Raw genomic sequence first — 26,091 nt, forward strand, 5'->3', positions numbered from 1 at the left:
ATAGGGGCAGGGTGTGGCAGAATGCAGAAAAAGGAAGCTGGTCTATAACAAGGCAGTGTAGACCTCAGTACTGTCTGCACTGGCTGGCAGCAACTACCAAGATTTAAGACAGGGGTCTTTCCTAGCCCTAACTGCAGAGGCTGGGGATTGAACCTGGGACCTGCTGCATGCAAGGCAGATTCTCTACCCACTAAGCTATGCGCCTTTCCCCTTTCCAGCCAGAAGGAAAAGCTTCCCCAGGCTAATCCCTGAGGCTGACAGAACTGCCATCGTTTTTGCATTTACCTCTCCTCTTTCCCTTGCTCTCCATCTACCAGATGTCTTGTGCCAGAGTATTGGTGCAAAAGCTCGTCTTGGAGATCCACCAGGGTCCTCAGCAAAGCCTTGAGGGCTTTGTAATCTGCGGAACAAAATGGAAATGGCATGTAATGTTTCCCAAAGAGTAACTACCAGGAAAGATTCAAAAACAGAAGATTTGGGGGGGTGGGGGGGGTGGAGAGAATAATCAAGGACCTTGCAGGCAGCAGGTGGGGCAGCAGTTTTGACATGTCCACCCCCCCCTTATGTGACTTCTCTGGTGGCAGCAGGAAGACCATGCTATTTGCTTTTAAGTTCTTCGTCCGGGAAGAAAACGAATGAACAAACAATGGGAATAAATTTGTGCATCTTTGCACTCTGGCCGTGGCCGCAGAGTTTTCTGCAGAATCCAGAACGGTGAAAGTGGTAAAGAATTAAGACATGCAAAGGGTGCTAGCAAAGTTGCTTGAGTAATGCAGAGGGAGCCCAGAGAGGAAAGAAATCTCGGTTAATGCTTCACGGAGCAAAACCAAACAAGAACAGTGCACAGTTCGAGGAGAAATAAACAGAGCGCTTTTGCCTGCCTCAACTAGACACCCAAGCAGAGAGCATGTGTTACCTCCATGAAGATCATGTCACTCTGGCTAGTTGCTAAGCAACACCTCTGCCCCTCCCACCCACCTTGAGAGATCAGAATTAACTCTTAAGTTGCAAATGAAATGATCCCTTCCATTGCACTCCCAACAAAGGGAAGGTGAGAAAGAGAACCCTAGGGAAGGGGTGCGGAACTGAAGGACCATCACCTTCTGCTGAACTACAACTCCCATCACCCCTGGCCACTGGAGGAGGATGGGAACTGGAGTCTGACTATACCTGCGGGGGCCATCGGTTCCCCACCACTGCTCTTAGGGGGAGGGAGTGGGAATATAGGAAGCTGCCTTAAACCATCTCAAACTACCTGCCCATCTAGTCCAGGGTTTCCCAAGGCTGGGTCACCAGCTGTTTTTTGGACTACAATTCCCATCATGCCTAGCTAGCAGGACCAGTGGTCAGGGGTGATGAGAATTGTAGTCCAAAAAGAGCTAGAGACCCAGTCTTGGGATACACTGATCTACCCCAATACTGCCTACTCTGACAAACAGCAGCTCTCCAGGGCTTCAAGGAAATGCAGGTGTATCCTATCACCTGCTGCAGGAGCCTTTTAAGCCAGAGATGCCGGGGGGGGGGGCTTAGCTTGGGCCCTCTGCATGCAAAGGGGGCAATTGGCCACTAAAGTACAGCTCCTCTCAACTTGCCTTAATGCAGGTTTGAGGAACATCAGCCTTTGGAGGGTGGAAGCAACCTGGCCCTGAAGGCTCCTCGATTCGGCCCTGGGGATCCTGCTAAGGTCGCATCCCTCGCTGGCCTGGCTTCAAACCCTCCTCTGGTGATTTTACCTGGGTGGGGAAAGCATCCTTGAACTGAGAAGGACTACCTCTTGCTTGGCTAGATGGAGATTGTTGCGTGTCTGGCCATTATCATTATTTTATTTTATATCCCATTGTTCTCCTTTCCAAAGGAGCCCAGGGCGGCAAAAGCATAACTAAAACTAGATCACTAGAAACCCTATAAAAGCTGCTTAAATGGATGAACAAAGTCTCGTAACCGATGATTTCAGGGTTGCCAGAAACATGGATCTCTCAGCCATCCAATGGCTGGGTGAATCAGAATGCCTTTTGAATTGCATAGAAAAGTCAATAATGAGAGAGAAAGATGCATGTTGAGAGGGAGGGCATTCCTCAAGCAGGTGGAACCACCACCAAGAAGGCTCTGCTGCGGGTCAGCGCCAACCATGCAATACACAGTGGTGGTTGACAAGTAGGGTCAAGTAGGGACACATATCCCCTAACATTACATAAATATTTGTGTGTAGGGGTGGAAATAGGCTGGCTATTTGGTTTTTCTTGATACTTCCACAAGGCTGCTTATAAGCCCGTATTTTCAGACTGGGGAGAGGGAGAAAAGCGCCTCTTTTCTCACCCACCCAGCCACCCCCCACCTTCAGCTTGCCATCTTGTTAAAAAATGGGGGTGGGCCCCCAAACCCATTTATAGCAAATGGGGGCTTACGCAGTGGCGAGGGAAGAAGCACAAAAGGAGCCATCGTATCACCCTGTGTGACAAGTGGCAGGCAGGCAAGAGAACAAAGCGAAGATAAGGTGGGGAATTATTTTCACCATCAAGCACATTACACATGTTTATTCCTGAATGGCGAGGAGCGCCGCAAGATATATGACGGCGGGGAGAGAGGAGAGGAGCGGCGGCCGCCCGGGGAGGGGGGGTGGTGGAAAGGGGGTCACATCCGCTGCAGCTGACACTCAACATATGCAAAGGAGACGGCAACAGAGGTTATTATATTTGGGTCTGAGAGACACTGCCTGAAAAGGCTCAGAGAGAGAGAGAGAGAGAGAGTGGGAACAGAGGTGCAAAAGAAATACAGGTTGGGGAGAAATCTGTCATCCCACACAAAGTGTTTGCTTGGATAAATTAATTTTTTTAAGCAAAACTGAAATAAATAACTGTGTGTGTGTGTCCCCTGCAATGGGAGAAAGGTGGGGTTTCCATGTAAGAAAATGAATAAAATGAATAAAACAAGCATCCCTTCACACACACACCCAAAAAGAAGTAAACAAGGCCATAACTTTGATTCTGCTTACTTGGGAATAAGTCCTATTGAACAGGGCTTACCTCTGGAGCAGGTACCCTACATTTAAAGCAAATTTAGCGGGCCCCCCTCCAGAATCCTGGCGATTGTGGTTCATTAAGGGTGATGGGAATTGTATCCCTGGCTCCCATGATTCTTTGAAGAGGAACTGTGGGTTTTAAATGTGTGTTGGGTGTGCTTTCAATGAGTGGATCTGTCCCTGGTGAGGCTTGCGTTGTGGCTGAGAAAATGCTCCTATGTAAAACTTTAAGCATACACAAGACCATGCTATAAGCAACTGACAAAAGGGGGGGGTCCCAGTTTAGCCCCAGTTTAGCTTACTAAGAATAATAACAATAACACATTTAAATACCTTTGAAGTCTCTATTTGGTCACTTACTTGCTGTGGGCTGCGTCCCACAACTCAGAGGAGACCCACTAAAACGTATGGACATGACTATACCTAGATGCACAGGGATGTATTAAACTAAGTTCTACTCCCGTGTTGACCCACTGAAATTAATGGACCTATGATACACAAGCCCATTAATTTCAGTGGGTCTACTCTGAGCTTGACTAAGATTGGATACAATCTATGGGTAGTGGTCAACAAGAGTCCTACTTAGAGTAGCCCCAATGAAGTTAATCGACATGACTTACCTTGGTTCATTTCAATGGGTCAACCCTGAAAAAGGTGTAGCTGAATATAACTATAATTTTTAATCTGTAATTTTATTTTATAATGTATATTGTTTAACTACTGACTATATTTCAAAGAGGGTTAGGCCAACGTGTTTTTAACTTCTAGCCTTTAATCAATAGGTACTGTTAACTGCTATATATTTTGGAATGTTGTTTGTGTGCTATTAATTTTGACACCTCTTAAAATATTATAACCAGATTGTGCATGATGGTTCCTGAGATCAAATAGCAGGCTTTCATCTATGTTTAGATACAGCTAGAAACCACCCTGAACGAAGATGGCTGACCGAAGCATTCCAAACAGTGCTGATTTGAACCACGGATCTCAAAACTTCACTGACTTTTTGCTTCCCAGAATTCCTAAGCAATGCAGGGAATGAGGCTGCCAGGATTTTATATTTATATTTTTATGCAAACTGATTAAAAGGTTTAAATCAGGCATGTCCAACTTCCAAGAGACTGCGATCTACTCCCACTATAAAAAAAACTGGCAGTGATTTACCCATTGGTTTAATCACATATATAATATAAAATTGGGGGGGGGGAGAGAAAGATCCACAAAAAACAACATAAAATGTTACTTTGTTTGTTTGTTTTATTAGGATGTTATTAATTTGTTTCATTAAATTTATCTCCTGACCTTCCTCAACACAGCCTAGTGCAGTCTGGTGTGCTACAGATGTCACAGAACAAGCAAACTTGAAGAGAACAAAAGGAACTCGTCCCTTCCTACAAAGAGGTTGGGGCATTGAATGTAGGGTGTGACGAAATATAAACATTCAGTTATTCAATGCATTTATTTTATCGTGTTTTTAATATTCTGTTGGGAGCTGCTCAGAGTTGCTGGGGCAACCCAGTCAGATGGGTGGCATACAAGTATTATTATTATTATTATTATTATTATTATTATTATTATTATTATTATTACTGTTGCTATTATCATCATCATCCCTGCTCCTCGTTGTGTGAAATGGCTTCTGCAGCTGCTTACACTAAACGTACCCCACCCTTCAGTTTCATGGTCTAAAAGACATCAGCATAAAAGGAAAAACTGATATGAAACAAAGAGGAAAACTACACCTCCTGTAATCCCCAACCACTGCCCACGATGGCTGGGACTCATGTTAAGATGGGAGTCAGAAACAGATATAGCAGAAGACCCAGGAGGAGATGGCGGCTTCACCCCAGCGGTATCTCAGAGCACAAGCTTTGTACCGGTACTTCCTCTCGTGTAATGGAAGACCTGCCATTTACTCATTTCATGGAATAAGAAGAGTTTGGATTTGATATCCCGCTTTATCACTACCCGAAGGAGTCTCAAAGTGGCTAAAATTCTCCTTTCCCTTCCTCCTCCACAACAAACACTCTGTGAGGTGAGTGGGGCTGAGAGACTTCAGAGAAGTGTGACCAGCCCAAGGTCACCCAGCATGTGGAGGAGCGGAGACGCGAACCCGGTTCACCAGATTACGAGTCCACCGCTCTTAACGACTACACCACACTGGCTCCTAGTGAGAGAACTGAAGCGCCGTGTTTTGGAACCTACTTTTAGGTGGCCTGGCAAGAATAACACAAAAGTGTGCAATGTGTATGAAAGTGCCTTTGCAAAGCATATACAGAATATATTGCATGCATTCACACACACGGCAGCCCTTAAGATGTAACCCTCCACATGCAACCCTACCTAACCCACCCTGACAACAGGGATTTTGCTAAAGTTAAATGCTGGACTAGATGGGCCTTTCGCCTGACAAAGCAGGCTCTTATGTTCTTAACCCCTGGCATCTTCAAGCAGGGCTGGATATGTTGACTGTCTGAAAGAGCCATGAGAGCCACGGCCAATCAGGATACTGCCCTGGGTGGACCAATGATTTTAATTCAGCCCTCCTTCATTCAGAGCCATGAGGACTTGAATCTATTTTTAGGTGAAGATGGCAGAGCAACCTGTTTTGCACTCAAAAGGTCCCAGGTTCAATCCCTGGCATCTCCAGGTAGGGCTGAGTGTGTCTGAAACCCTGCAGAGCTACTGCCAGTCAGTGCAGACAACACTGAGATAGATGGACCAATAGTCAGAAATTTCCTCCAGCTGCTGCTCGGTTGGTGGTAATTCAACTCCTTAGCAAAGGGAAGGGGCCTGGATGTTGTTCGACTCCAAGCTCCCATCAGCCCCAGCCAGCATGGCCAATGGTCGGGGATGATGGGAGTTGTAGTCTAGAGGGCACTAACGGCTTCCCCCATCCATGCTTATGGGCTTGGCTGCCCCATGTGCACGCATACAGAAGCAAAATATTGTAGGCACAGAATTATTACAAATATACAGATCAACATGAATATATATTCTCTCCTCCTGAAACTCCCCCGCCCCAACTCAAGACAAGTTATTACGGCAAAAGCACTTTTCCCTGTCCAGTTTGGACTTTTAGGATTAAGAGGGACTATTCTCGTTCCTTTTCACGGACAGCTCCGAGACCAGAGTTAAACCGTAGGTCAAACGCAACGCTCGATACGTTAGCCCAAGAACAATACTTCTCATTCAAACCCATAAGCTAGGGACCCCCCCCCCAGTTCCCGCACCGTCTCCCCGCCTGCGCCCCCCCCTCCCCAGCCTACCCCAGGCGCTAGGCTAGTCATCCCCAGCAATTAATCCCCCAAGAAACACGTTTGATTAAATCTTTTCAAGCAAATCCTTTGCTTTGCTTTTGTTAGTTCACTTCTTGTCAACATCTATTAAAATATGCCTTTAATTCTCCCACAATCTTAAAAAACACTGATTCCACTGTCTTCAACTTTAATCAACTGTATGGCTGGCATTTTTCATTTCATAATAATGCACTGGTTGGAATTCAAGAGGCAGGCTCAACATCAATCATTCCGCAAGAATTTTTCCACTGCAATAAATATGCAAATGAGCAAAAGCCAGTCAGTCGTATTTCAGGCCCGACTTGCTAGTGTTTTAAAAAAAGGGGGGGGGGGAGAGACACAAATTTATTAATTGCCGTTGGCCAGCGGAATCCTATTACTTTGGGCATTGATTACAAAGCTGTGTGAGTGATTATCGTGCAACTCGCGGGCTATCCAGGCATGAGGAAAAATTATTAAAGCAAGGGAGAGATTATCAACTCAGAATAACAATAAGCTTTAACATTTTAAGGCCTCTAACTTTGGCAACAAAGAAGTTACGCCACCGCTCCATTGCGTCACCATCCCCTAAAGTTGGGCAGTGGCCTGTACCAGAGTCAGCGTCGTCCTCCCAGCCGCCATTATCCGCCAGATTTACCACAGAAAGGTTGCATTTGAAGCATGGCTGTTCACAGAGGAAGCGGGGGAGACGTTTGTGTGTGTGGCAGTTCCTCCTTCCCTCCCCCTCTGGATGAACCATAATCCCCATATTCCGTTTTTAAAAAAGGTTTCTAGTACATTTATAGAACCTATAGAGATCAAGAGGCAAAGGGTAGCAGGCACGATTATTCTAACTTTTTGTGAGAAATTAGCCTGCTCTCAACCTTTGCCCCCACTCCCTGGCAACCCAGAAAAAATTCCTGCAAACATTTTTTGGGGGGTGTCGGTCATTGGGCTAAGGCTGTAGCTGAAGCACCTGCTCTGCATGCAGGTCCCAGGTTCAACCTCCAGGCAGGGCCGGCAGAGCAGCTCCTGCCCAAAACTCCGGAGAGCTGCTGCCAGTCAGTGTAGGCAATGCTAAGTTAGATGGGCCATTGGTCTGACTCATTGTAAGACAACTTCCTGTGTTTTCCAGGTTCGATTCAAGGTGCTCGCATTCATGTTTTAAAGCAGGCATCCCCAAACTCGGCCCTCCAAATGTTTTGGGACTACGACTCCCATCATCCCTAGCTAACAGGACCAGTGGTCGGGGATGATGGGAATTGTAGTCCCAAAACATCTGGAGGGCTGAGTTTGGAGGTGCCTGTTTTAAAGCTTTAAAAGGCATGGGGCCTAAATATTTGCAGGAACGCCTTCTTTCCTATCGACCTTCCTGTGTTTTAAGGTCAACAGGTGAGGCCCTCTTCGTGTCAGATGGAAGCACATGGCTTGGGGAAGGGTCTTTTCAACAGCAGCTGCTCTCGCACGTGGAACTCCCTCCCTACTAAGCTGCAGGAAGAGAGACCTGATTTAGAGAAATATTAGTGGCCGCCGCCATCAGTTAATTCAGCAATTGTTTGAGAGTTGCTGTGAATGATCTCACGGGACAGAAGCGGTCGGGCAGTCCTTAAGGCCTGAGTTGTTCAGGGTTTTGTATATTAATACAAGAACTCTGGACCCAGCCAGTAGCACAACGGCAGCCAGTTTAGCAGATGTTTCAGTAGAGGCATCACCTGCTGTCAGCCATCAGTCCCCATCAGCGCTCTAGCGCTAAGCTAGCTCTAGCTCGTGAACCAGGCCCAAGGGCAGCCCCACACAGAGTGCACTGCAGTAATCTAGTCCAAGATTTCATTTAAAATATTTCTTCAGAGCAAAAACCCTCCAAGGGCATGCCTAATATCTGAAAGACAGACTCCTTCACTACAGACCTTCTCAGGTGTGAGAGGAGCAGAAAGTAACCTCTTGGTAGTTCCTCCACCATCAGATGCTTGGGGGGGGCAGGAGAAGGCATTGCTGTGGCACCCCTAATCTCCCTCCCCACGGAGATGCATCTGGTACCTTCAGAGTATAGCTTTTGGTGAATGCTGAAGACACATCTCTTTACCCTGGCTTCCGACACTTTATTTTGGTGATTCTAAGTTGTTTTGAGCTTTTATTAATATTGTATTTTAATGTTGCAACTCGCCCTGTGACCTTAGGGTGAAGGGTGGGTAATGCAGTGGCACCTCGGTTCTCGAACGTCTCCGTTGACAAACGTTTCAGAACCCAAACGCCCAAAACATGGAAGTAAATGCTTCCGTTTTTCGAACGCGCCTCGGAAGTCGAACGGCTTCCGCTGCGTGTTTTTTAAAATTTTCTCAATTGCTTTTGCAGCCAGCCCTTTGCACCTCAGTTTTCAAACATTTCAGAACTTGAACGGTCTTCCAGAACTTATTACGTTCGAGAACCGAGGTCCCACTGTAAATAATAATAAACGAAACTTTTTTAAAAGAAAGCTAAGAGGCTATTCCCAATTCCCAACTTCTTTGCAAGCAACTATTTTAAAAAATGAGAGACTTCTCAAGAAGTCCATTTTATGTTTACTAAAAAGAAGGCCCCACCCTCCAATGTCTTGCTGTTCCAATTCCCGGCATGCCCTGCTCCCATCCCACATAGGTTGTGTTGCTGCAGAGTGCCAGATTTCTCTCCCCCTCCCCCAGAAAAAAACAAACCCTACTTGTTACAAGATTAAATGATTTATATATTGTTTAAATAACTAGGATTCCCAGCTGTTTCCCCAACAGCATGAAGTACAGGCTTCCAGCTCTAGCAGTGATTGAAACAGTGCCTGCTGAAGATTAGCTATAAATAAAATAGCTTGAACTGTAAACAGAGGGGAGGGAGGGAGGGAGAGAGAGTTGGTAATTAGCAGTCAGATCCTGCAAGGTGCCAGGGTTAATTAAAAAATAATAAATACAAAATTATGGCTTGAAAGCAGCAGGACCATAGAAAGCTACTTTATACCATGCCAGATTATTTGGTGACCATCAAGTACAGTAGTGTCTACTCAGACTGGCAGTGGCGGCAGCAGCTCTTTTAGGGTTTCAAGCAGAGAAAGGTCTTTCCCAGAAACCAGAAATCCTTACAACTGGACAGATCGGGGATTGAACCAAGGTCCTTCTACTTCAAAAGAGGGGGACCTATTGCCTCCTTGCCCAGATGTCGATGAACTATAACTCCCACCATTCCCGGCCAAGGACCATGTTTGCTGGCGCTAATGGGAGTTGCAGTTCCCATTTCTCTACATGCAAATCACATACACTCGGTGGAGACTGGAGATTATTAGGGCAAACGGGCACTGCCCCACCAAGCTCAGTCTGCCGCCCTCCACGAGCCCAAATCCTCACTAGCTTTAATTAAAACCAATCAGGTCCCATCATTAAGCTCTGCCTCCCGCCCTACCAGCGACAAAGGCTATCTATCTGCCAACAACACTGCATGCTCTACCACCCAGTCACTCATCCATTTGTTCGGCTTTTAGATCTCACTTTATTGCTCCAAGCAGCTCTCAAAAGTAGTTTATGACAGATTCCCCACCGTAAAAGTCGTATTGACGTCTGGTAGCAGAAACCTGTGTTAGAAACTCCGGTGATATGAGCTAATCACTAAATGCCACCTTAAACATAGGTTAGGGTTGCCGCAACGGAATGTCTAGGCAACTTCCTTTTTTTTGCAGTGTAATTTTTTTTATTACTACTCTTTTTCATTTCATTTCTATACCTCATTAAAAATGGTGCAGTTTTCAAAAGGTTCAGTTCGCCATCTTGATTTTTAAAAAATTGCATCCGACTGTACCCAAACGTAGAGGAAAACCTGCTCCGTGACCTCAGGAACCATCATGCAAAATCTGGTTGTGATATCTTAAGAGGTGTCCAAATGCATAGGGAACGGACAAAGAATTCTCCAAAATAGCAGATTATATCTAACTAGTGGGACTTGCCCAGCACTGCCTGGGAATTTGTGGAAATGAACAAACAAAGTGATTTTTTAAACAGATAGTGTAACAAACAAAGTGATTTTTAAACGGATAGTGTAATTTAGGCCTGTCACACCAAAACCTCAGCAAAGTCACGCCAGAGTCTGCCATCTTGATTCAAAATGGTGCCAGGTGTCCAGAAGCAAGAAAGTCGTCAGCAAAGAGGTCAAAGGCACAGGGACAATCTGGGAAGCTGATGGTCCCTCACTCCGTATCTGTTTTTACCGCATGTAAACCCTTTCCTCCAAGCTGAGTTGCACCCAAACGTCCTCCTCCCCCAAAAGAAGACCATTCAGGATGAGGTGAAGCCCCTCCGTTTTTAAAAGTACACCCTCCCTGGGCAAAAGGCTGCAGCAGACGCGGGCGGCAATTTCAATGCAACGGTTGCCACAAGCCATTGATGTTGCTCTGATCTGCTCTTTGGCCAAGGTGAGATGGAGCGGGCTGAAACGAAGGATATAGATGCCTCCCACCACCGCTACCCCCATTTCGTATAAGAAGAGACAATCAGATTGGCAGCTGAATCCCAATTCAATACTGGCAACGGGGTGGTGTCCCAAGAGCAGTGGGCTAGCTTAAAGAATGTAGAGGGCAGGTCATCTGGTGTGCGAAAACACACAGTTCTGCCCTTCATCTCCTTGCTGCCAACCCCCACAAAACTGCTGCCCAAGGCACCTGCCTCATTCTGGCAAACGGTAGGGCCGGCCTTATGAAAGCTTCAGGTAAGTGAAACGTTGTGCCCCATCAAATCTTTACGCGCACACCTCACCCTGTTACTCCTTCTCTAGCCAGCAGTGCCCAACGCAAGTCCTTGCCCTGGATCAGAGGTGGGAGATCTCAATCCAGGAAAGGGAACACTGCCGGGGCCGTACCTTTCACTGGCCCTGCTCCACCCAGAGGGCTTTTGCCTCCCTGGAATGTGTCCTTGAACTCCGATAATGCCTCTCGCATGCCGGGATGGGTGCGTGTGTGTGTGTGTGTGCGTGTGTGTAAAAACTGGACTACTGTATTCTGCAAAAGATGCTATTTACATTTGCTGCTCCGACTATTTTTGCCTCTGGCCCGGACACCACTGGCGTGTGGCCCTCAGGAGGTTGTCCAGAAAGAAATGCGGCCCTTGGGCTGAGGATGTTTCCCTACCCTTGTCTTGGATACATCAAGTATTCACCACCATCGCTCCCAGCCAAACAGGGCCTTAAAAAATGCCCAGCAATGAGGAAGAACAGTTTCCCTGATCGCTGAATTCTTCTCAGCCCAAAACTGACTGTCACTCCTATTTCCCTCAGCCGTAAAAAACGTGAGTTGTTATTCCTGACTTGCGAGAAAGAGGGCTAGGGGTGAGTGGATAAGAGAAAATCAACAACACAGTCCTCTGGAAATTCAGCAAGATCTTTCTTTTTTTAAAAAAAAATTGAACACAGAAAAGATCAATGCGCCACATGGAATTGATGCGGGAGACCCAACAGAGAATCACGGACCTTTTTCTGTATAAAGAATAGAAGGGTCCCGGGAAAACGTACCAGGGAGTAGAATTTTTAATTAATGTGTCTCTTTAATGTGCAAATCAAGCTCAGATTGCTAGTTCTGTTTTGCAATTGTTATGGAAAGTTGGGGGGGGCGGGGAGGGGGGAAAAAACTCCCTAACATTAATTGAACATGCAAAACCCCTAAACACAAGCATCCCGAGAGGGGTTGAAAGAGCAGTGGCAAGAGAAAACAAATTTATGGGGGGGGGGGAGAGAGAAGAGAGAGAGAGAAGTCACTGGAGATACAGTAACTCACAGTAGGTGACTAAAAGCAAGCTGTAAACCTGGTCATGAATTGGCAATATTTTCAAAGCAGTTACTAAGGCAGTCAGTATGGCATAGTGATTAGAGCACTAGCCTAGAGCAGGCGTCGGCAACCTGCGGCCCATGGGCTGGAGGTGGCCGACTAAGACCATTTTACCGGCCCACGAGCCGCCCGCAAACCGAGCCACCTGCTCAGCAAGTCTTCCACGTGCTACGCTTAACCAGCGCAGCGCAGCGACTCGCCAAGTGGTGCCGGAAATGGCATCTGCACATGCGCAGATACCAGAAACTGCCTCTGCGCATTTCCGGACGCCAAAAATTGCTTCTGCGCAGGTGCGATTTCCGGCGTCTGGGCATGCACAAAGCGATTTCCGGCGCCGTGAACATGTGCAGAAGCAATTTCCGGCATCACGCTGCGCATGTCCTGCCCACAGAAGAGCTCCGTGGAAGTGATCCGGCCCATGGTCGGTAAACCTTGCCGACCCCTAGCCAAAACCTGGGAGACCAGGGTTCAAATTCCCACACTGCCAGGAATTGTGAGAAGAGACCCCTGATGATCATCTTGTCCATGGGTAGGCAAACTAAGGCCCGGTGGCTGGATCCAGCCCAAACGCCTTCTAAATCCGGCCCGCAGCGGTCCGGGAATCAGCATGTTTTTACATGAGTAGAATGTGTCCTTTTAATTAAAATGCATATCTTGGTTATTTGTGGGGCATAGGAATTCGTTCATGTCCCCCCCAAAAAATATAGTCCGCCCCCCCCACAAGGTCTGAGAGGCAGTGGACCGGCCCCCTGCTGAAAAAGTTTGCTGACCTCTGATCTAGTCCAACCCCCAGCAATGCAGGAATCCGGCCCACAGTCATCCCTTAGTGGGCTTGAACCACTGATCTTCTGGTTATCAGCCAGACGCACTAACCCACTGCACCACAGAATGTGCGTCTTTTGAGGAAAAGACGGGATATAAAATGTAGTAATACATAACGGAATACACATGGTTCTTAGTCCCTCCCCCCAACCCTCCAACCCCGTTCATTTTCTCCTCACAACAACCCTGCAGAGAAGGCGAGAAACTGAGAGAGTACATCTGACATTAAGTCAACCCAGCAAATTTCAGAGCTGGGTAAGTTCTGAACTTATTGGTTATGATGACGGTGATAATAATAATAATAATAATAATAATAATAATAATAATAAATTTATTACTTATACCCCACTCATCTGGCTGTGTTGCGGGGATAAAATGTTAAGGGGAGAACCATCTACACCACCTTGAGCTAATTTGAGGAAACGGTCTTATATAAATGTAATAAATAGACAGCAGGCACTGTATTGTATTTTTATGTTGTGAACCACCCTGTATCTTCGGAAGATTCATAAATGCATACATTTAAATGCCTGCTGAAAACCTTTTAACAACAACTTTTAAATGCTTTCTGAGAACCTTTCTTTTCCGCAAGGCCTAGGCAGACAACTAAGAATACAACCTTCCACAATGGCAAATTGATGTATGTTTTTAACTTTCCGTATGGCTTTAATTGTAGTGTTTTATATTTTATTGTGCTAAGCCACTTTGATTTTTTTTAATGACACAATGGTATGTAAATATTTTAATAACTAAACAAACAATTATTTATTTATTATTTTTAAATACCACCCCTCCCCAACCAAACCACACTTTCCCAGGATTGGGGCTCAAGGCTACTTACAAAAAAACCCAAAAAGAAATACACGCCGATAAAGCACAGAAAGCTAAAAAAACATATAAAAGACAATAGTGTTTTTTTAAAAAAAGCTAATTAAATTATAACGGAATTAAAAGGATGTGAAAGCCAAATCTATTAAAATTACAGACAGAAAAACACAGATAGTAAAAACAGGACAGCGCTATTAAAAGCTCTTTCCTTGAAAGCGTTCTTTTCCCAAAAGGCCTGCCAGAACGAAACAGTCTTCACAAACAAAAGTGTAAAACTGAAATACCCGACACCTTTTCACTCCTGTTATAAAGGAAAGTGGCAGCATTTTCGGAGGTGGTTAAGTGGTCTAATGATAGTAGCAAATAATATTATGTGCTGATTATTACATTACACCAGCAGCCTCACACCCAGCATTGCTCAGGAATTCTAAGAAATAAACAAAAACAAAATCAGTGCAATTTTGAAAGGTCCAGTTCACCCTTCTTGATTCAAAAATGGTATCCACTTACCTCCCAAAACAGATGAAAATAGGCTCCTTGAGCTCAGAATTTGAGCTCAGAATCCGTCACACGAAATTTGGTATTCCTGTCTTAAGAGGTGCCCAAATGTATAGCAAAGAGACAAACAAGTACTGTATATTCTGGCGTATAAGACTACTTTTTAATCCAGGAAAATCTTCTCAAAAGTCGGGGGTCGTCTTATACGCCAGGTGGAGAATCTGCGGTCGAGTATATCTCAAACTCTATATTTTAACTGGAAAAGTTGGGGGTCGTCTTATACACACAGTCATCTTATACACCGGAAAATACGGTAACTTTCCAAAATATATATTGTGCTCTCTCTATATATAATGCTGGGGTTTTCCCACACTGTTGCTATCTTCAATTGGGAATCAGTCACGTAACGGCAAAGTCAGGCAACACAATTCAAAGTTTATTTTAAAGATTGGCATTTTTTCCGATAAGGGAAGTGATGCGGGGGGAATATGCCTTGGAAAGTGCATGATTATGACACTTGCTTTGGAGCAACATCATCTAACCTCCCCACAAATGTATCAAGAATGAATGCTCATTACCCAGCCAATGTTGTTTAATCTTCTGGCAAACGAATCAAAATGAAGGCACGGTAAACAGGTTCGTCTGGAAGTGTAGACCCATTGAAAAAAACAGATTTGACTAACAGAGGTCCATTCTTTTCAGCGGGTCTACTCCTGGGCAGGATTTAGTTGTGAAATATATATATATATTCTATCAGTGTTCTAATGCATATTGCATATTTAATTTTTTGTAAAGCAGAGATGTGCGTTATGTGGATATCTCCTCCCTGCTCCCAAAGGTCTTTAAAAAAACAAAAACAAACAAACACTGCCCCTTTAAAAGAAAACAACAAAAAGAATCACCCCATATAAATTATGGCCATAAACTTTCCCCCACCCCCTGCAGTGCAGCCTAATTAATTCCTGCTCTATACACAAAAGGGAAAATGCTGGGTGACAAATGGGTGCAGAGCTTGAAAGCTGCCACGTCGGCAAAACATTTTCTACTTCAATTTATAAGCAATTTTGCAGTAAATCATCCGCCAGAATCCAAGATCCACAGGCAGCAAGGAAGAGCCAGACCATGCTGGGTTGGCTTAGCCAAGATACAAAAGATGTAACATAAACGGTGTGTGTGTGTGTGTGTGTGTGTGTGTAGGAAAACAGGTGCCCCTGTGCCACAGTTCTCCGAAATATTTTTTTTATCTCCATTTAAAACTCCGCAAAGCTCTACTTACGACCGCCTCTACTTGGGCCCGATCCAAGTTGCGACCACAGCAAACCCGGAAGTAAATACAGTACTGGGTTTGCCGCGATCCGCGCACACGCAGAAGCGGCTTGTGCACAACGGTGCTTCTACCAGCGACCCGGATCGACTTATGGACGGACCTCCGGAACTGATTATGTCCGTAAGTAGAGGTTCCAGTGTATAGCAACATAGGAAGCTGCCTTATACTGTACTGTCTAACACTGACTGGCAGCCAGCTCTCCAGGGCTTAAGGCATGAGTATCTCCCAGCCCTACCTGGTGATGCGGGGAATTGAACCTGTGACCTTCTGCATGCCAAGCAGATGCTCTACCACTGAGCTACGGCCTTCCCCAAGAACCTCACTCACTAGCGACAACTTTTAAGTGCTAACAGACCATCGGCAGGTAAAATGACCCAGACAGAACTCGTACGTCTTGCAAGTCTTGTGTGTGCGCAGAACTGGCGACCAAACAGTGCCCCTCCTCCTCCTCCTCCTCCAAAGTATTCATAAGCACAAGCCTCTGTTACCCGGAAGCCTTCATCAAATTTCAGAGGATCAGGGAGCAAGCGCCCACATTTCCTTAAGTATCTTGAAAATGGCCCACTGCTGAGATTTTTTATGATATGCATTATTTACTTTTAAATTTATCTCTTTCACAGAAAGAAAACATTATCCTGCTGTTTTAGCGAAGACAAGAAACCTCAAGGCGGCTAAAAATTAGATGTTTGAAAAATCAGTTGAACTGATTAGAGGACAAATGATCTAAGGATAGAATCCCATCCACACTAACTTGGAAGCAAGTGTTATTGAACAAAATGGAAGTTACTTCTGATTAAACGAGGATTGTACTGTATGACCTACATTTGCAGGACTAGAACAATCTTGCATGCCGAAAGCTTCTGAATTTCTAGAATCTGAAATATCATGCATAAGCCAATAGCAATCTTTTTTTTAAACTGTTTTAGTTCTAGATATTTGACACTTTTCTAGCTCAAGTTGCAAATAATAGGAGCAGTGCAAAATAAAATGTATGGTTTTCTTTTAACTCGCCGGGGGAGCTTTTTTTCTTTCTTTCTTTTTTAAGGGTTTTTAATATATATAAAATCCCACCTCTTTACAGAATTTATATATTAAACTCCATGTTCATTGCAGTGTTTTGCTTATGGGAAATATCAAAATGTCAACCATTGTTTCTGTTAAAGGTCTTTAATGATACCGTGGTTTCTGGACTTGTAATGAAAACACGACGCTGGCTGCAGTTTGTAATGCATCTCATTAAATACGTTAATGGCACACGTTTTACTAAAAGGTCAGGTTTAGTATTGGTGGGAGTTTGCCTTTTAAGGCAAAGAGGGGAAAAGCAGGAACTTGGTTTAAAGCTATAGCTAACTGTGTGAACTATAAAGCACATCGCTTGATGTGGATCTGTGAAAACACCAAGGAACCACTTAAAAGTTCATCGCTGATGAATTAGCATCATGTGAGCTGTCACTTAAAACCACATCTGCACCCTACACTCTGATACCACTTTAACAGTCATGGCTTCTGCCAAAGAAGCCTGGGAACTGTAGTTTGCCAAGGGTGCCGAGAGTTGCTAGGAGAACCCCAATTCCCAGGCAGAGCTGCAACTGCCAGAGTTCATTGGGGAAAAGGGGGTTACTTTTACACTACTGTGTGGGGACTGCAGCAATTCCTGGCCAGGTTCAGAAAAGAAACCACATACTGTATTGGCCCAAAAATAAGCCGCACCCGAATATAAGCCGCACCTATAAAATCGGGGGCGGGGGGAGATAATACCCAAATATAAGCCGCTCCCTTAAAATTCCGCAGGCACTCACACCTGTTCCGTTTTACCATATGTCTGTTTCAGCAACGATATTGTAAAAGCCAATTTTTGTAAGTTTGCGAATTTAAGCTTTTAACTTTTCACGGTCGGAATTTGGAAAAAAGGTGAGGCTTATATTCAGGCCAATACGGTACTTTGCACCAATCACAGCTGAGAATCCAAACCACGGCTTGAGTTTCCAAACATACAATGGGCAAAATAATGGTTCAGAGTTGCTTGTCCGCTTCTGTTTTCTGTGTGCTCAGCTAAGGATGAGGAGCTTGATGCCCTCCAGAAGTTTCTGTGCTCCAGCTGCCATCAGCCCCAGCCAGCACAGCCAATAGTCAGATGATGGGTCCAGCTGCATCTGGAGGGTCCCAAACTTCCCCATCTGTGCTCTACACACGGCAGCCTCCCAAATATCTTGGCCCAATCACTGAGGGTTTTTTTGGGGGGGGTGGGGGTGTTAGTATTTCACCCCCTCCCTTTGTGAGAATCGTGTGACTTATGGTCTGAGAGAAGGGGGAGGGAACTGAGTCTTTGATCTCTTAATTAACTTCTCTCTGCCAGACAGAATGTAACCTTCACTGTGTGTGTTAGACAGGGTTCGTTCTGTAGATAAGATGTGTGGAAGAAAACCTAGCCACACAGGCTGTATAGTTATGTGTATATTGTAGCTTGTAGAAAATAAAAGAAGAACTGTTTCAAGTTAAAATAGCTAGCGCTTTATTCGACCTCTGAGGAAGTGAGGGTGCTCATGACAGACAGTCTTGAGTCCAGATATTTATGATTGAGCTGTAGGTGTTCCAGTCTTATCGCCTGGCCCAGTCGGGGCACGAAGTGGGGCACAAGACCTGGATAGATCCTGGCTTAAATCAACATATGGTAGCAGAGGCGGATGGCTTCGTTCCTCCTATGGTGGCAAGCGGCTGGTTGGCGTTCCTCCTGTGTGTTGCAGAGCGGCTGGTTTTCATTCCTCTGCAGATGAAGGCTGCTGAGACGTGCTGCTGCTGTGTTTGGTGAGACAGTTCGGCTGCTTCATTTCGGAGCTGTTTTCAAGCTACAGAATTGATTTACAATGGTATGCTGTTTAGCTGCCAGAACAGATAGCAGAGACGCTTTTCCAGATTCTTGCTAATTGCGCTCAGTTTGGGGGAGTGAAGTTAAAGGGAGTTAAGGCTTATTTTGTTGTATGAAGAAGTGGTGTTTGCTACAGTTAAAAACGCAAGCATGTCTTCTGCACAGTTTGGCCAGATATCTCTCTCTTTTCCTCCTCTCACGCCAGAGACTTACCCTACCTGGCAAGTTAGAATGAAAGCGCTTTTACAAAGGGAAAGGCTTTTTCATACCATTGAGGATGATCCCCCACAGGAAGATGATGATGATTGGGCTGCCTGGCATGAAGCTGATCAAAGAGCCAGAGGGACTATTGTTCTGGGCGTTTGTGATACCCTGTTGGTTAGTTTAGAAGATGCTGAAACGGCAAGAGCTGTTTGGGACAAACTTCGTAATTTGCATCTTAGGCAGGGAGCAGGGAGCAGTATTCTTTTTTTCAAGAAATTGTGTAGACTGGAGTTGCAGAAAGATGGCGATTTGCCCAGCCATCTGTCCCAATTACAACGTCTTAGACAAGACCTCATCCAAAGAGACTTGACTTTTTCTGATGCTGTTTTTTCTATGCTAATGATTAATAGCCTGGATGAGTCGTATGATGCTATTGCTTCTCAGTTATCAGCATTGCCTAATGATCTTTTAACACCGGATCATGTATCTGGCGTGCTCTTAAATGAGTTTGACCGCAGACAGACTGTTAAAGAAAGCCGGGGCAAAGCTGCTGAAAATGTTTCTAAGCCTTCAGCAGGAGAAAGTGAAACTACTGCAAAGGCACTGAAGTCAGTACGTTGCTATGGCTGCGGAGAGCTAGGTCATTATCGGAGTAATTGCAAGAAAGCTTCAAAGAAGAAGGGCAACTTCAAAGGTGGTGGAGGACGACGCAGACCTCAAGGGCCAGCTGCACAAAAGGCTTTGATCTCTCGTTGTACTGATAAGGGCGCATACTCTGTTTTTGTTGTAGATTCTGGGGCGACGCGCCATGTTTCTAATGATAAAAGTATCTTCATTAATTTGGAGACAAAACAAGGCCGAATTCAACAGGCCGATGGGTCAGAGATAAAGTCTCCTGGCCAGGGAACGATTTCTCTGCAGAATCTTAATGCAACAGTTAAGAATGTTATGTATGCACCTCATTTGCAGGACAATTTGCTGAGTGTTTCTCAACTTACTTCTCAAGGTCTCAAGCTGGTGTTCACAAAGTCCCGATGTGACATTATTAGAGACAACAAACTCATTCTTTATGCCAAATGTGTTAATGGTTTATATGTATTGCCTTTTATTACAGGTGCAACAGCTGGTACAGCTAAGAAAACTAAACAGGCCCACTGCAACATATCAATTGATAAGAATGAGAAGTTGCATAACCATTGTATTCATGATTATCATCGCTTGTTTGGCCATCTTCATTTTCAGGCTTTAACAAAAATGCAAGATTTGGTTGATGGTATGAAGGTTAAGAAGTGTCCTTACCACATGAAATGTATCTCTTGTGCAGAGAACAAAATCAAACAGGCCTCCAAAGGTGCAGAATCAGGAAGGGAGGTTACAAAACCTTATGAAGTAATTCATGCTGATTTGGTGGGACCTCTAGCGCCCTCTAGAGGAAACTCACGGTATTTTCTAGTTCTCATTGATTCATTTTCCAGATATGTCTGGGTTTATGTGTTGCAAAAGAAATCAGAGGCTTTTCAGAGATTTAAGCAATTCTGTGCATGGCTTAAGAATGTGCACAATGAACATGTACGCTGTTTTTTTACTGACCGAGGTGGTGAGTTTTGTTCAGAAGAATTTGAAAGTTTCCTCTCTGAACAGGGAATTGAACACTTGACCGCCACACCCAGGTCACCATGGCAAAATGGCCTGTGTGAGAGAATGAACCAAACGTTGCAACAAGGGATAAGAACTCTGTTGCATGATTCAGGCCTCTCTAACCTTTTTTGGGGGGAAGCTCTGTCTTGCTTCACTTATGTCTATAACAGGAGATTTCACTCAAGTATTAAGAGTACTCCGTATGAGATGCTGTTTCAGAAGAAACCATTTGTAAAACATTTGAAAATTTTTGGTTCAGAAGTCTGGGTACACACTGTGAAAAATGACAAATTGAGTAAGTGTGGTCAACATGGTATCTTTCTAGGATATGAGAAAGGTTCTTATCGTGTTCTGATGACAGACACAAAAGCAATAAGGTTGACCAGGAGCATAGACTGCAATCCCAAATGGGATACAGTTGGTATTTTCCAATGTTACCCACTGTCTGATGATGGAAATGTAAAACCAAAACCAGAAAAGAAAAAGGTTAAGTCTGATGATGCTGATTCTAGTGATGGTGGAGAGTCTGATCCAGATACAGACCTTCACAGTGCCCAAGCCTCAGTTAAAGATGAGCCAGAGGCTGGTGCAGATGAACAACCTTTGTTCACAATAGATCCTCATTCTCCTAAAGAGGAAGTGGATCCAGATGATCAGGAGACTGTAAGAAGGTCCGAAAGAACCACCAAGGGAAAACCACCAAAGCGTTTTTCTATTGAGTTTGCCAAAACTGCTGTTACTGCCAGTAATTCAGATTCTGTGTTTGAACCAACCAGTTACAAAGAGGTTCAAAACATGTCAGCCAAAGACGCAGAACCTTGGCTTAATGCTATGAAATCTGAATTGAATTCCCTCAAGCAGAATGAAACGTGGGAATTGGTTCCACAAGAACCAGGCATGAAATTAATAGATAGCAGGTGGATTTTCAAAGCCAAAACTGACAAACATGGTAAAGTGGTCAGACACAAAGCTAGACTAGTAGCTCGTGGTTTTTCTCAAATTCCTGATCAAGACTACCACGAGACATATTCACCAACAGTTAGGTTTGAAAGTGTCAGACTGTTGATGAAACTTGCTGCTGAGGAAGGCATGACAATTTCACACCACGATGTGAATACCGCATTTTTATACGGTGTTCTAGATGAAAACATTTATATGCAACCACCAGATGGTGTACAAGTAAAGCAAGGAATGGTGTGCAAGTTAAAAAAGGCTTTGTATGGCCTCAAACAAAGTTCTCGCTGTTGGTATACCAAACTTACCGAAATACTGTTTTCCTTAGGTTTTGAACAAGGAAAGGCCGATTCCTGTGTTTTTGTAAAGGAGCACAAGCAACAGAAGTTGTATTGCATCTTTTACGTTGACGATCTCTTATTCTTTTGGAAAAATGTAAATATTTACAAAGACACACTCACGAAGTTGCAGAAACATTTTGATATGAAAGATCTGGGAGATGTGACTAATTACTTGTCATTAGAAGTTGAAAGGAATGACAAAGGTGATGTTCTGTTACACCAGACATGCAAAATTAATGATTTGGTCCAGAAATTGAGACTCACTGAGTCAAATGCAGTGGACACTCCCATGGTCACAGGGTACCAACATGACACAACTGCTACAATGTTTCCTGATGTCACATTGTTTCGGAGCATATTGGGCAAGCTAAGTTTCATAGCTAGATGTACCAGGCCTGATATTGCCATTAGTGTAAATCTGCTCAGCAGATATTCAAACAATCCCACAGTGCAAGACTTTAAGGTGCTCAAACGCATTGTGAACTACCTTAAAGGTACTATGCACTATCGCTTGCGTCTTTCTAGCCAGAAGTCAGGTGGTCTAGAAATTTACACGGATGCCAGTTTTGGAAGTGACGCAGTTGATGGAAAAAGCACTTCAGGTATCTGTTATATGTACAACCAATGTGTTTTTGATTGGGCATGTAAAAAGCAAGCGACTGTAAGTTTGAGTTCATGCGAAGCAGAGCTCAATGCATTAACTCACTCACTTATGGACATTGAGTGGTTACTGCAGCTATGCCAAGACATTAGACTGAAAGTTACTTGTCCAGTTAATGTATACCAGGACAGTAAATCTTGCATAGCACTGATACATTCTGAAGGTTGCAAGCAAAGAACAAAGCATTTGCAGATAAAGTTACAACGCGCCAGAGAATGTATTCAGAAAAATGTTGTGAAGGTTTCATATGTACCAGGGAAGGAGATTCCTGCTGATGTGTTGACTAAGGCTGTGAACAAGGAACAACTTGGTATATATGTTAAACAGTTACAGTTATGTTAGATTCTCCCAAACCTCAGGATGAAATGGGGGAGTATGTTAGTATTTCACCCCCTCCCTTTGTGAGAATCGTGTGACTTATGGTCTGAGAGAAGGGGGAGGGAACTGAGTCTTTGATCTCTTAATTAACTTCTCTCTGCCAGACAGAATGTAACCTTCACTGTGTGTGTTAGACAGGGTTCGTTCTGTAGATAAGATGTGTGGAAGAAAACCTAGCCACACAGGCTGTATAGTTATGTGTATATTGTAGCTTGTAGAAAATAAAAGAAGAACTGTTTCAAGTTAAAATAGCTAGCGCTTTATTCGACCTCTGAGGAAGTGAGGGTGCTCATGACAGACAGTCTTGAGTCCAGATATTTATGATTGAGCTGTAGGTGTTCCAGTCTTATCGCCTGGCCCAGTCGGGGCACGAAGTGGGGCACAAGACCTGGATAGATCCTGGCTTAAATCAACAGGGGGTTGGAGCCTTTGTTGGTGGTCCACTATGGATGGCTCAGGTGCATAGCTCTTAACTACTAGCAGCTGTGCATTCAGTGCTGTAGGCTGAAGCCTATGGAACCCCTTCCCAACTGAGATTAGACCCTCCTTTCTGAACGTGACTAAGATTTTTTTGTCCCATACCTTGTCATAAGGTATGATCATGTTCTTATTGTTTTAACTTCCCGTTTTCTGTGGATAGTTTCTTTATGAGCACCGGAGCAAGACGGTTTGAGCATATAACATTGATAATAATAATAATAATAATAATAATAATAATAATAATTTATACCCCGCCCATCTGGCTAGGTTTCCCCAGCCACTCTGAGCGGCTTTCAACCCAATACACTACAGCATCAAACAGTGCCTTCAGCGCACTGATCCTGGTCCGACTGCACTGTCTACCAATTACATTTCCAGGCCCAATTTCAAAGTGCTGGTTTTGACCTACAAAGCCTTAAACCGCAACACCTCAAGGACCTCCTCTTTCCATATGAACCAACCTGGACCTTGAGATCATCTTCTGAGGCACTCCTTAGTGTGCCTCCTCCTCGAGGGTGGTAACATGAGAACAGGGCCTTCTCTGCAGTGACTCCCCATCTGTGGAATGCTCTCCCCAGGGAAGTTCGCCAGGCGCCTTCATTATACAGCTTTTGGGCGCCAGGCACAAATTTTCCTCTTTAACCAGGCCTTTAGCTGATTTGATTGACATCCTATGCCCTTTTAAAATGTGGGGTTTGGGGGGGGGGTTACTGGGTTGTTGTTTTTATTTTGATTATGTATTTTGTGGTTTTATTGGTTTTATTCTGTGAACCACCTTGAGACCTCCGGGTATAGGGCGGTATATAAATTCAATGATGATGATGATGATGATGATGTTAAGCAACAAATCTTGCAACAAGGGGCATTAAAAAAAAATCAGTTGAGTCCACAATTCCGTAACTGTGCTATACAAACACAGAATCTGATTTGGCAAGTCAAAGAACAACAAGGCTTTTGTTTACTTTTCTAAGAAAATGAAAGAAGGAATATTTCTAACCTCCACAAAGTGTCTGAAAGCTTACAGTACATTGCCTGGCAAGATCTCAGGGGGGAAAGCCCAGAGAGAAGCGACTGAACAGGTTTCCGCCAATGGTTGCATGCGGATGCTGCAGTGCTACGCTCAAATCCCGCCTCCTCAAATAAGGGATGAAAAGTAGGCACCTCTACACATGAGCTAAGTTTAAATAATGAAAATGTCCCAAAATTTCTGGCTCCAAATTTTGATCCCCGTCCCCCGCCCAAGTACAGAAAATACAAGCACAAAACTAGTCTTGTCTAGGGAAAGAAGAGAGATTTTCTTACTGTTCTTGAGTGCAGTGGCAAACTCCTGTCCTCCTCTTTTCTTGAACTCCAGGAAGGTATCTGGCTGGGGAAGCTGGTTGGCTGTCAGGAGAACCTTCTGCAGTTTAATTCGCCCTTCCAAGAGCTGATCCCACAGAGCTTTAGTAAAGCAGGGAGCAGGGTAGAGAGGAGAAAGACAAAACAGCGTCATTAAATAGGAACATAGGAAGCTGCCTTATACTGAATCAGACCACGGGTCCACCCATTATTATTATTATTATTAAATTTAATGTAGCACAGTATTGTTTCGAACTGTTAGTACTGATAATCTTCTTTTGTTATTTCATAAACTGGCTTGAATTTTGTATGGGTGGTTTTGTGGTTTTTTTTAACAATGAAGCACCATATAAAACAAATACAAACATGGCTGCTCTCCAAAGTTTCAGACAAAGGTTTCTCCCATCCCTACACAGAGATGCCCGGGATTGAACCAAGGCCCTTCTGCATGCGAAGCAGATGCTCTACCACTCAGATGCGGTCACTCAGGGGTGTATTGTTTTTGCAGCTATGGCTGTTCATGGCTGACATATCAAAGCTCCAAGTATTCCCTCGCTTCCCCCACAACTGCCTGCCAGAGGGACGGCAAGCAGTACCTTGTTAGCTTCCTAAATATTGAAAGCAATATGCTCAAATTTGGGTAAAATGCAAAAAAAGCCTGCTCTCTCTCCTTATTTCTAATGCACCTTCCAGGTAAAGCCCTCTGAAGGAGCATACTAAGGTGAGCATGGTAATAATGTACTTCCTTTAACAAACATAAGAGTTCTTATTTTATACCAAGCCTCAGCCTGAATACCTTTCAACTAAAGGTGTGCTCCAAGCAAGGATTCATTTAACTAAGATCTGACTTTTTCTGCTAACATTTCCCACGTTCATTGAAAGCCACATGGGAGAAGAGACTGCCCACTGACCTATTTGATTCTTCACGGCTTTTCCTTTAGCAACTTCTTCGGCCACTCGGTCTTTAGAGAATGGCAACAGCCCCCCAAGATGTTTACTCTCCCTCACATCCGCCACCATCTCCTCCTCCTCCTCGCTCCCCGCGGCGCTTTCCTCCGATGTCGTTCCACCTTCGCTGCCTTCTTCCATGCCGTCTCCCTCATCTCCGCTGCCTTCTTCAGCACTGTCTTCTTCCTCATCTTCCTCCAACATTTCCGTCGCACTGCCCATTTCATCCATCCCCTCTGCAAATTTCGCAAAATCGTCCACAGCTTGGAAAACGAAAGTTTCTTCCTTCAGTTTCCCCAGCGGTTTCCTTTCTTCTTCCTCCTCCTGGCTGCTGGCAACACTGCAGGTAGCATCCTCCTCATCTGTTTCCTCTTCCTTGTTTGAAGTCTGCTCATCTATCAATTACAAAACAAAAGGACAATTGTTAACACTTATCCGTCACGAACTGCACCCAATCCATTACAGTAAGGCCAAAGCTGGTGCTTAACTGTGTACATCAGGGGCTGGGAACAATTTCGGCTCCAGGGGCCAGATCTCTATCAAGATCAGTCTTGTGGGGCAAATCTGACAGGTGGGGCAGGGCCATGCACCTGTCAATCACCTGTTGTCAGGTGCAAGGTGCTACTAAAATGAAGGGTTTATTTACATTTGTTTTAGCGGGGAGGGTGTGCATGGAATCCTTAC

At 44.5% G+C, this 26,091-nt stretch overlaps 1 protein-coding gene across 1 annotated transcript in view; it reads right to left on the reverse strand.

The window, feature by feature from the left end:
* The window catches only part of AATF (apoptosis antagonizing transcription factor), a 70,945-nt gene that overhangs the window by 39,067 nt on the left and 5,787 nt on the right, over nucleotides 1-26,091 (reverse strand). The window contains exons 3-5 of the mRNA XM_033171904.1: nucleotides 25,371-25,802; nucleotides 24,424-24,561; nucleotides 286-400 (exon numbers count right to left, since the gene is read on the reverse strand). Coding sequence (XP_033027795.1) covers nucleotides 286-400; nucleotides 24,424-24,561; nucleotides 25,371-25,802 — 685 coding nt within the window. The remainder of the gene's footprint in view (nucleotides 1-285; nucleotides 401-24,423; nucleotides 24,562-25,370; nucleotides 25,803-26,091) is intronic.

The sequence above is a fragment of the Lacerta agilis genome, chromosome 15, assembly GCF_009819535.1.
Source record: "Lacerta agilis isolate rLacAgi1 chromosome 15, rLacAgi1.pri, whole genome shotgun sequence".
Lineage (NCBI taxonomy): Eukaryota > Metazoa > Chordata > Lepidosauria > Squamata > Lacertidae > Lacerta > Lacerta agilis.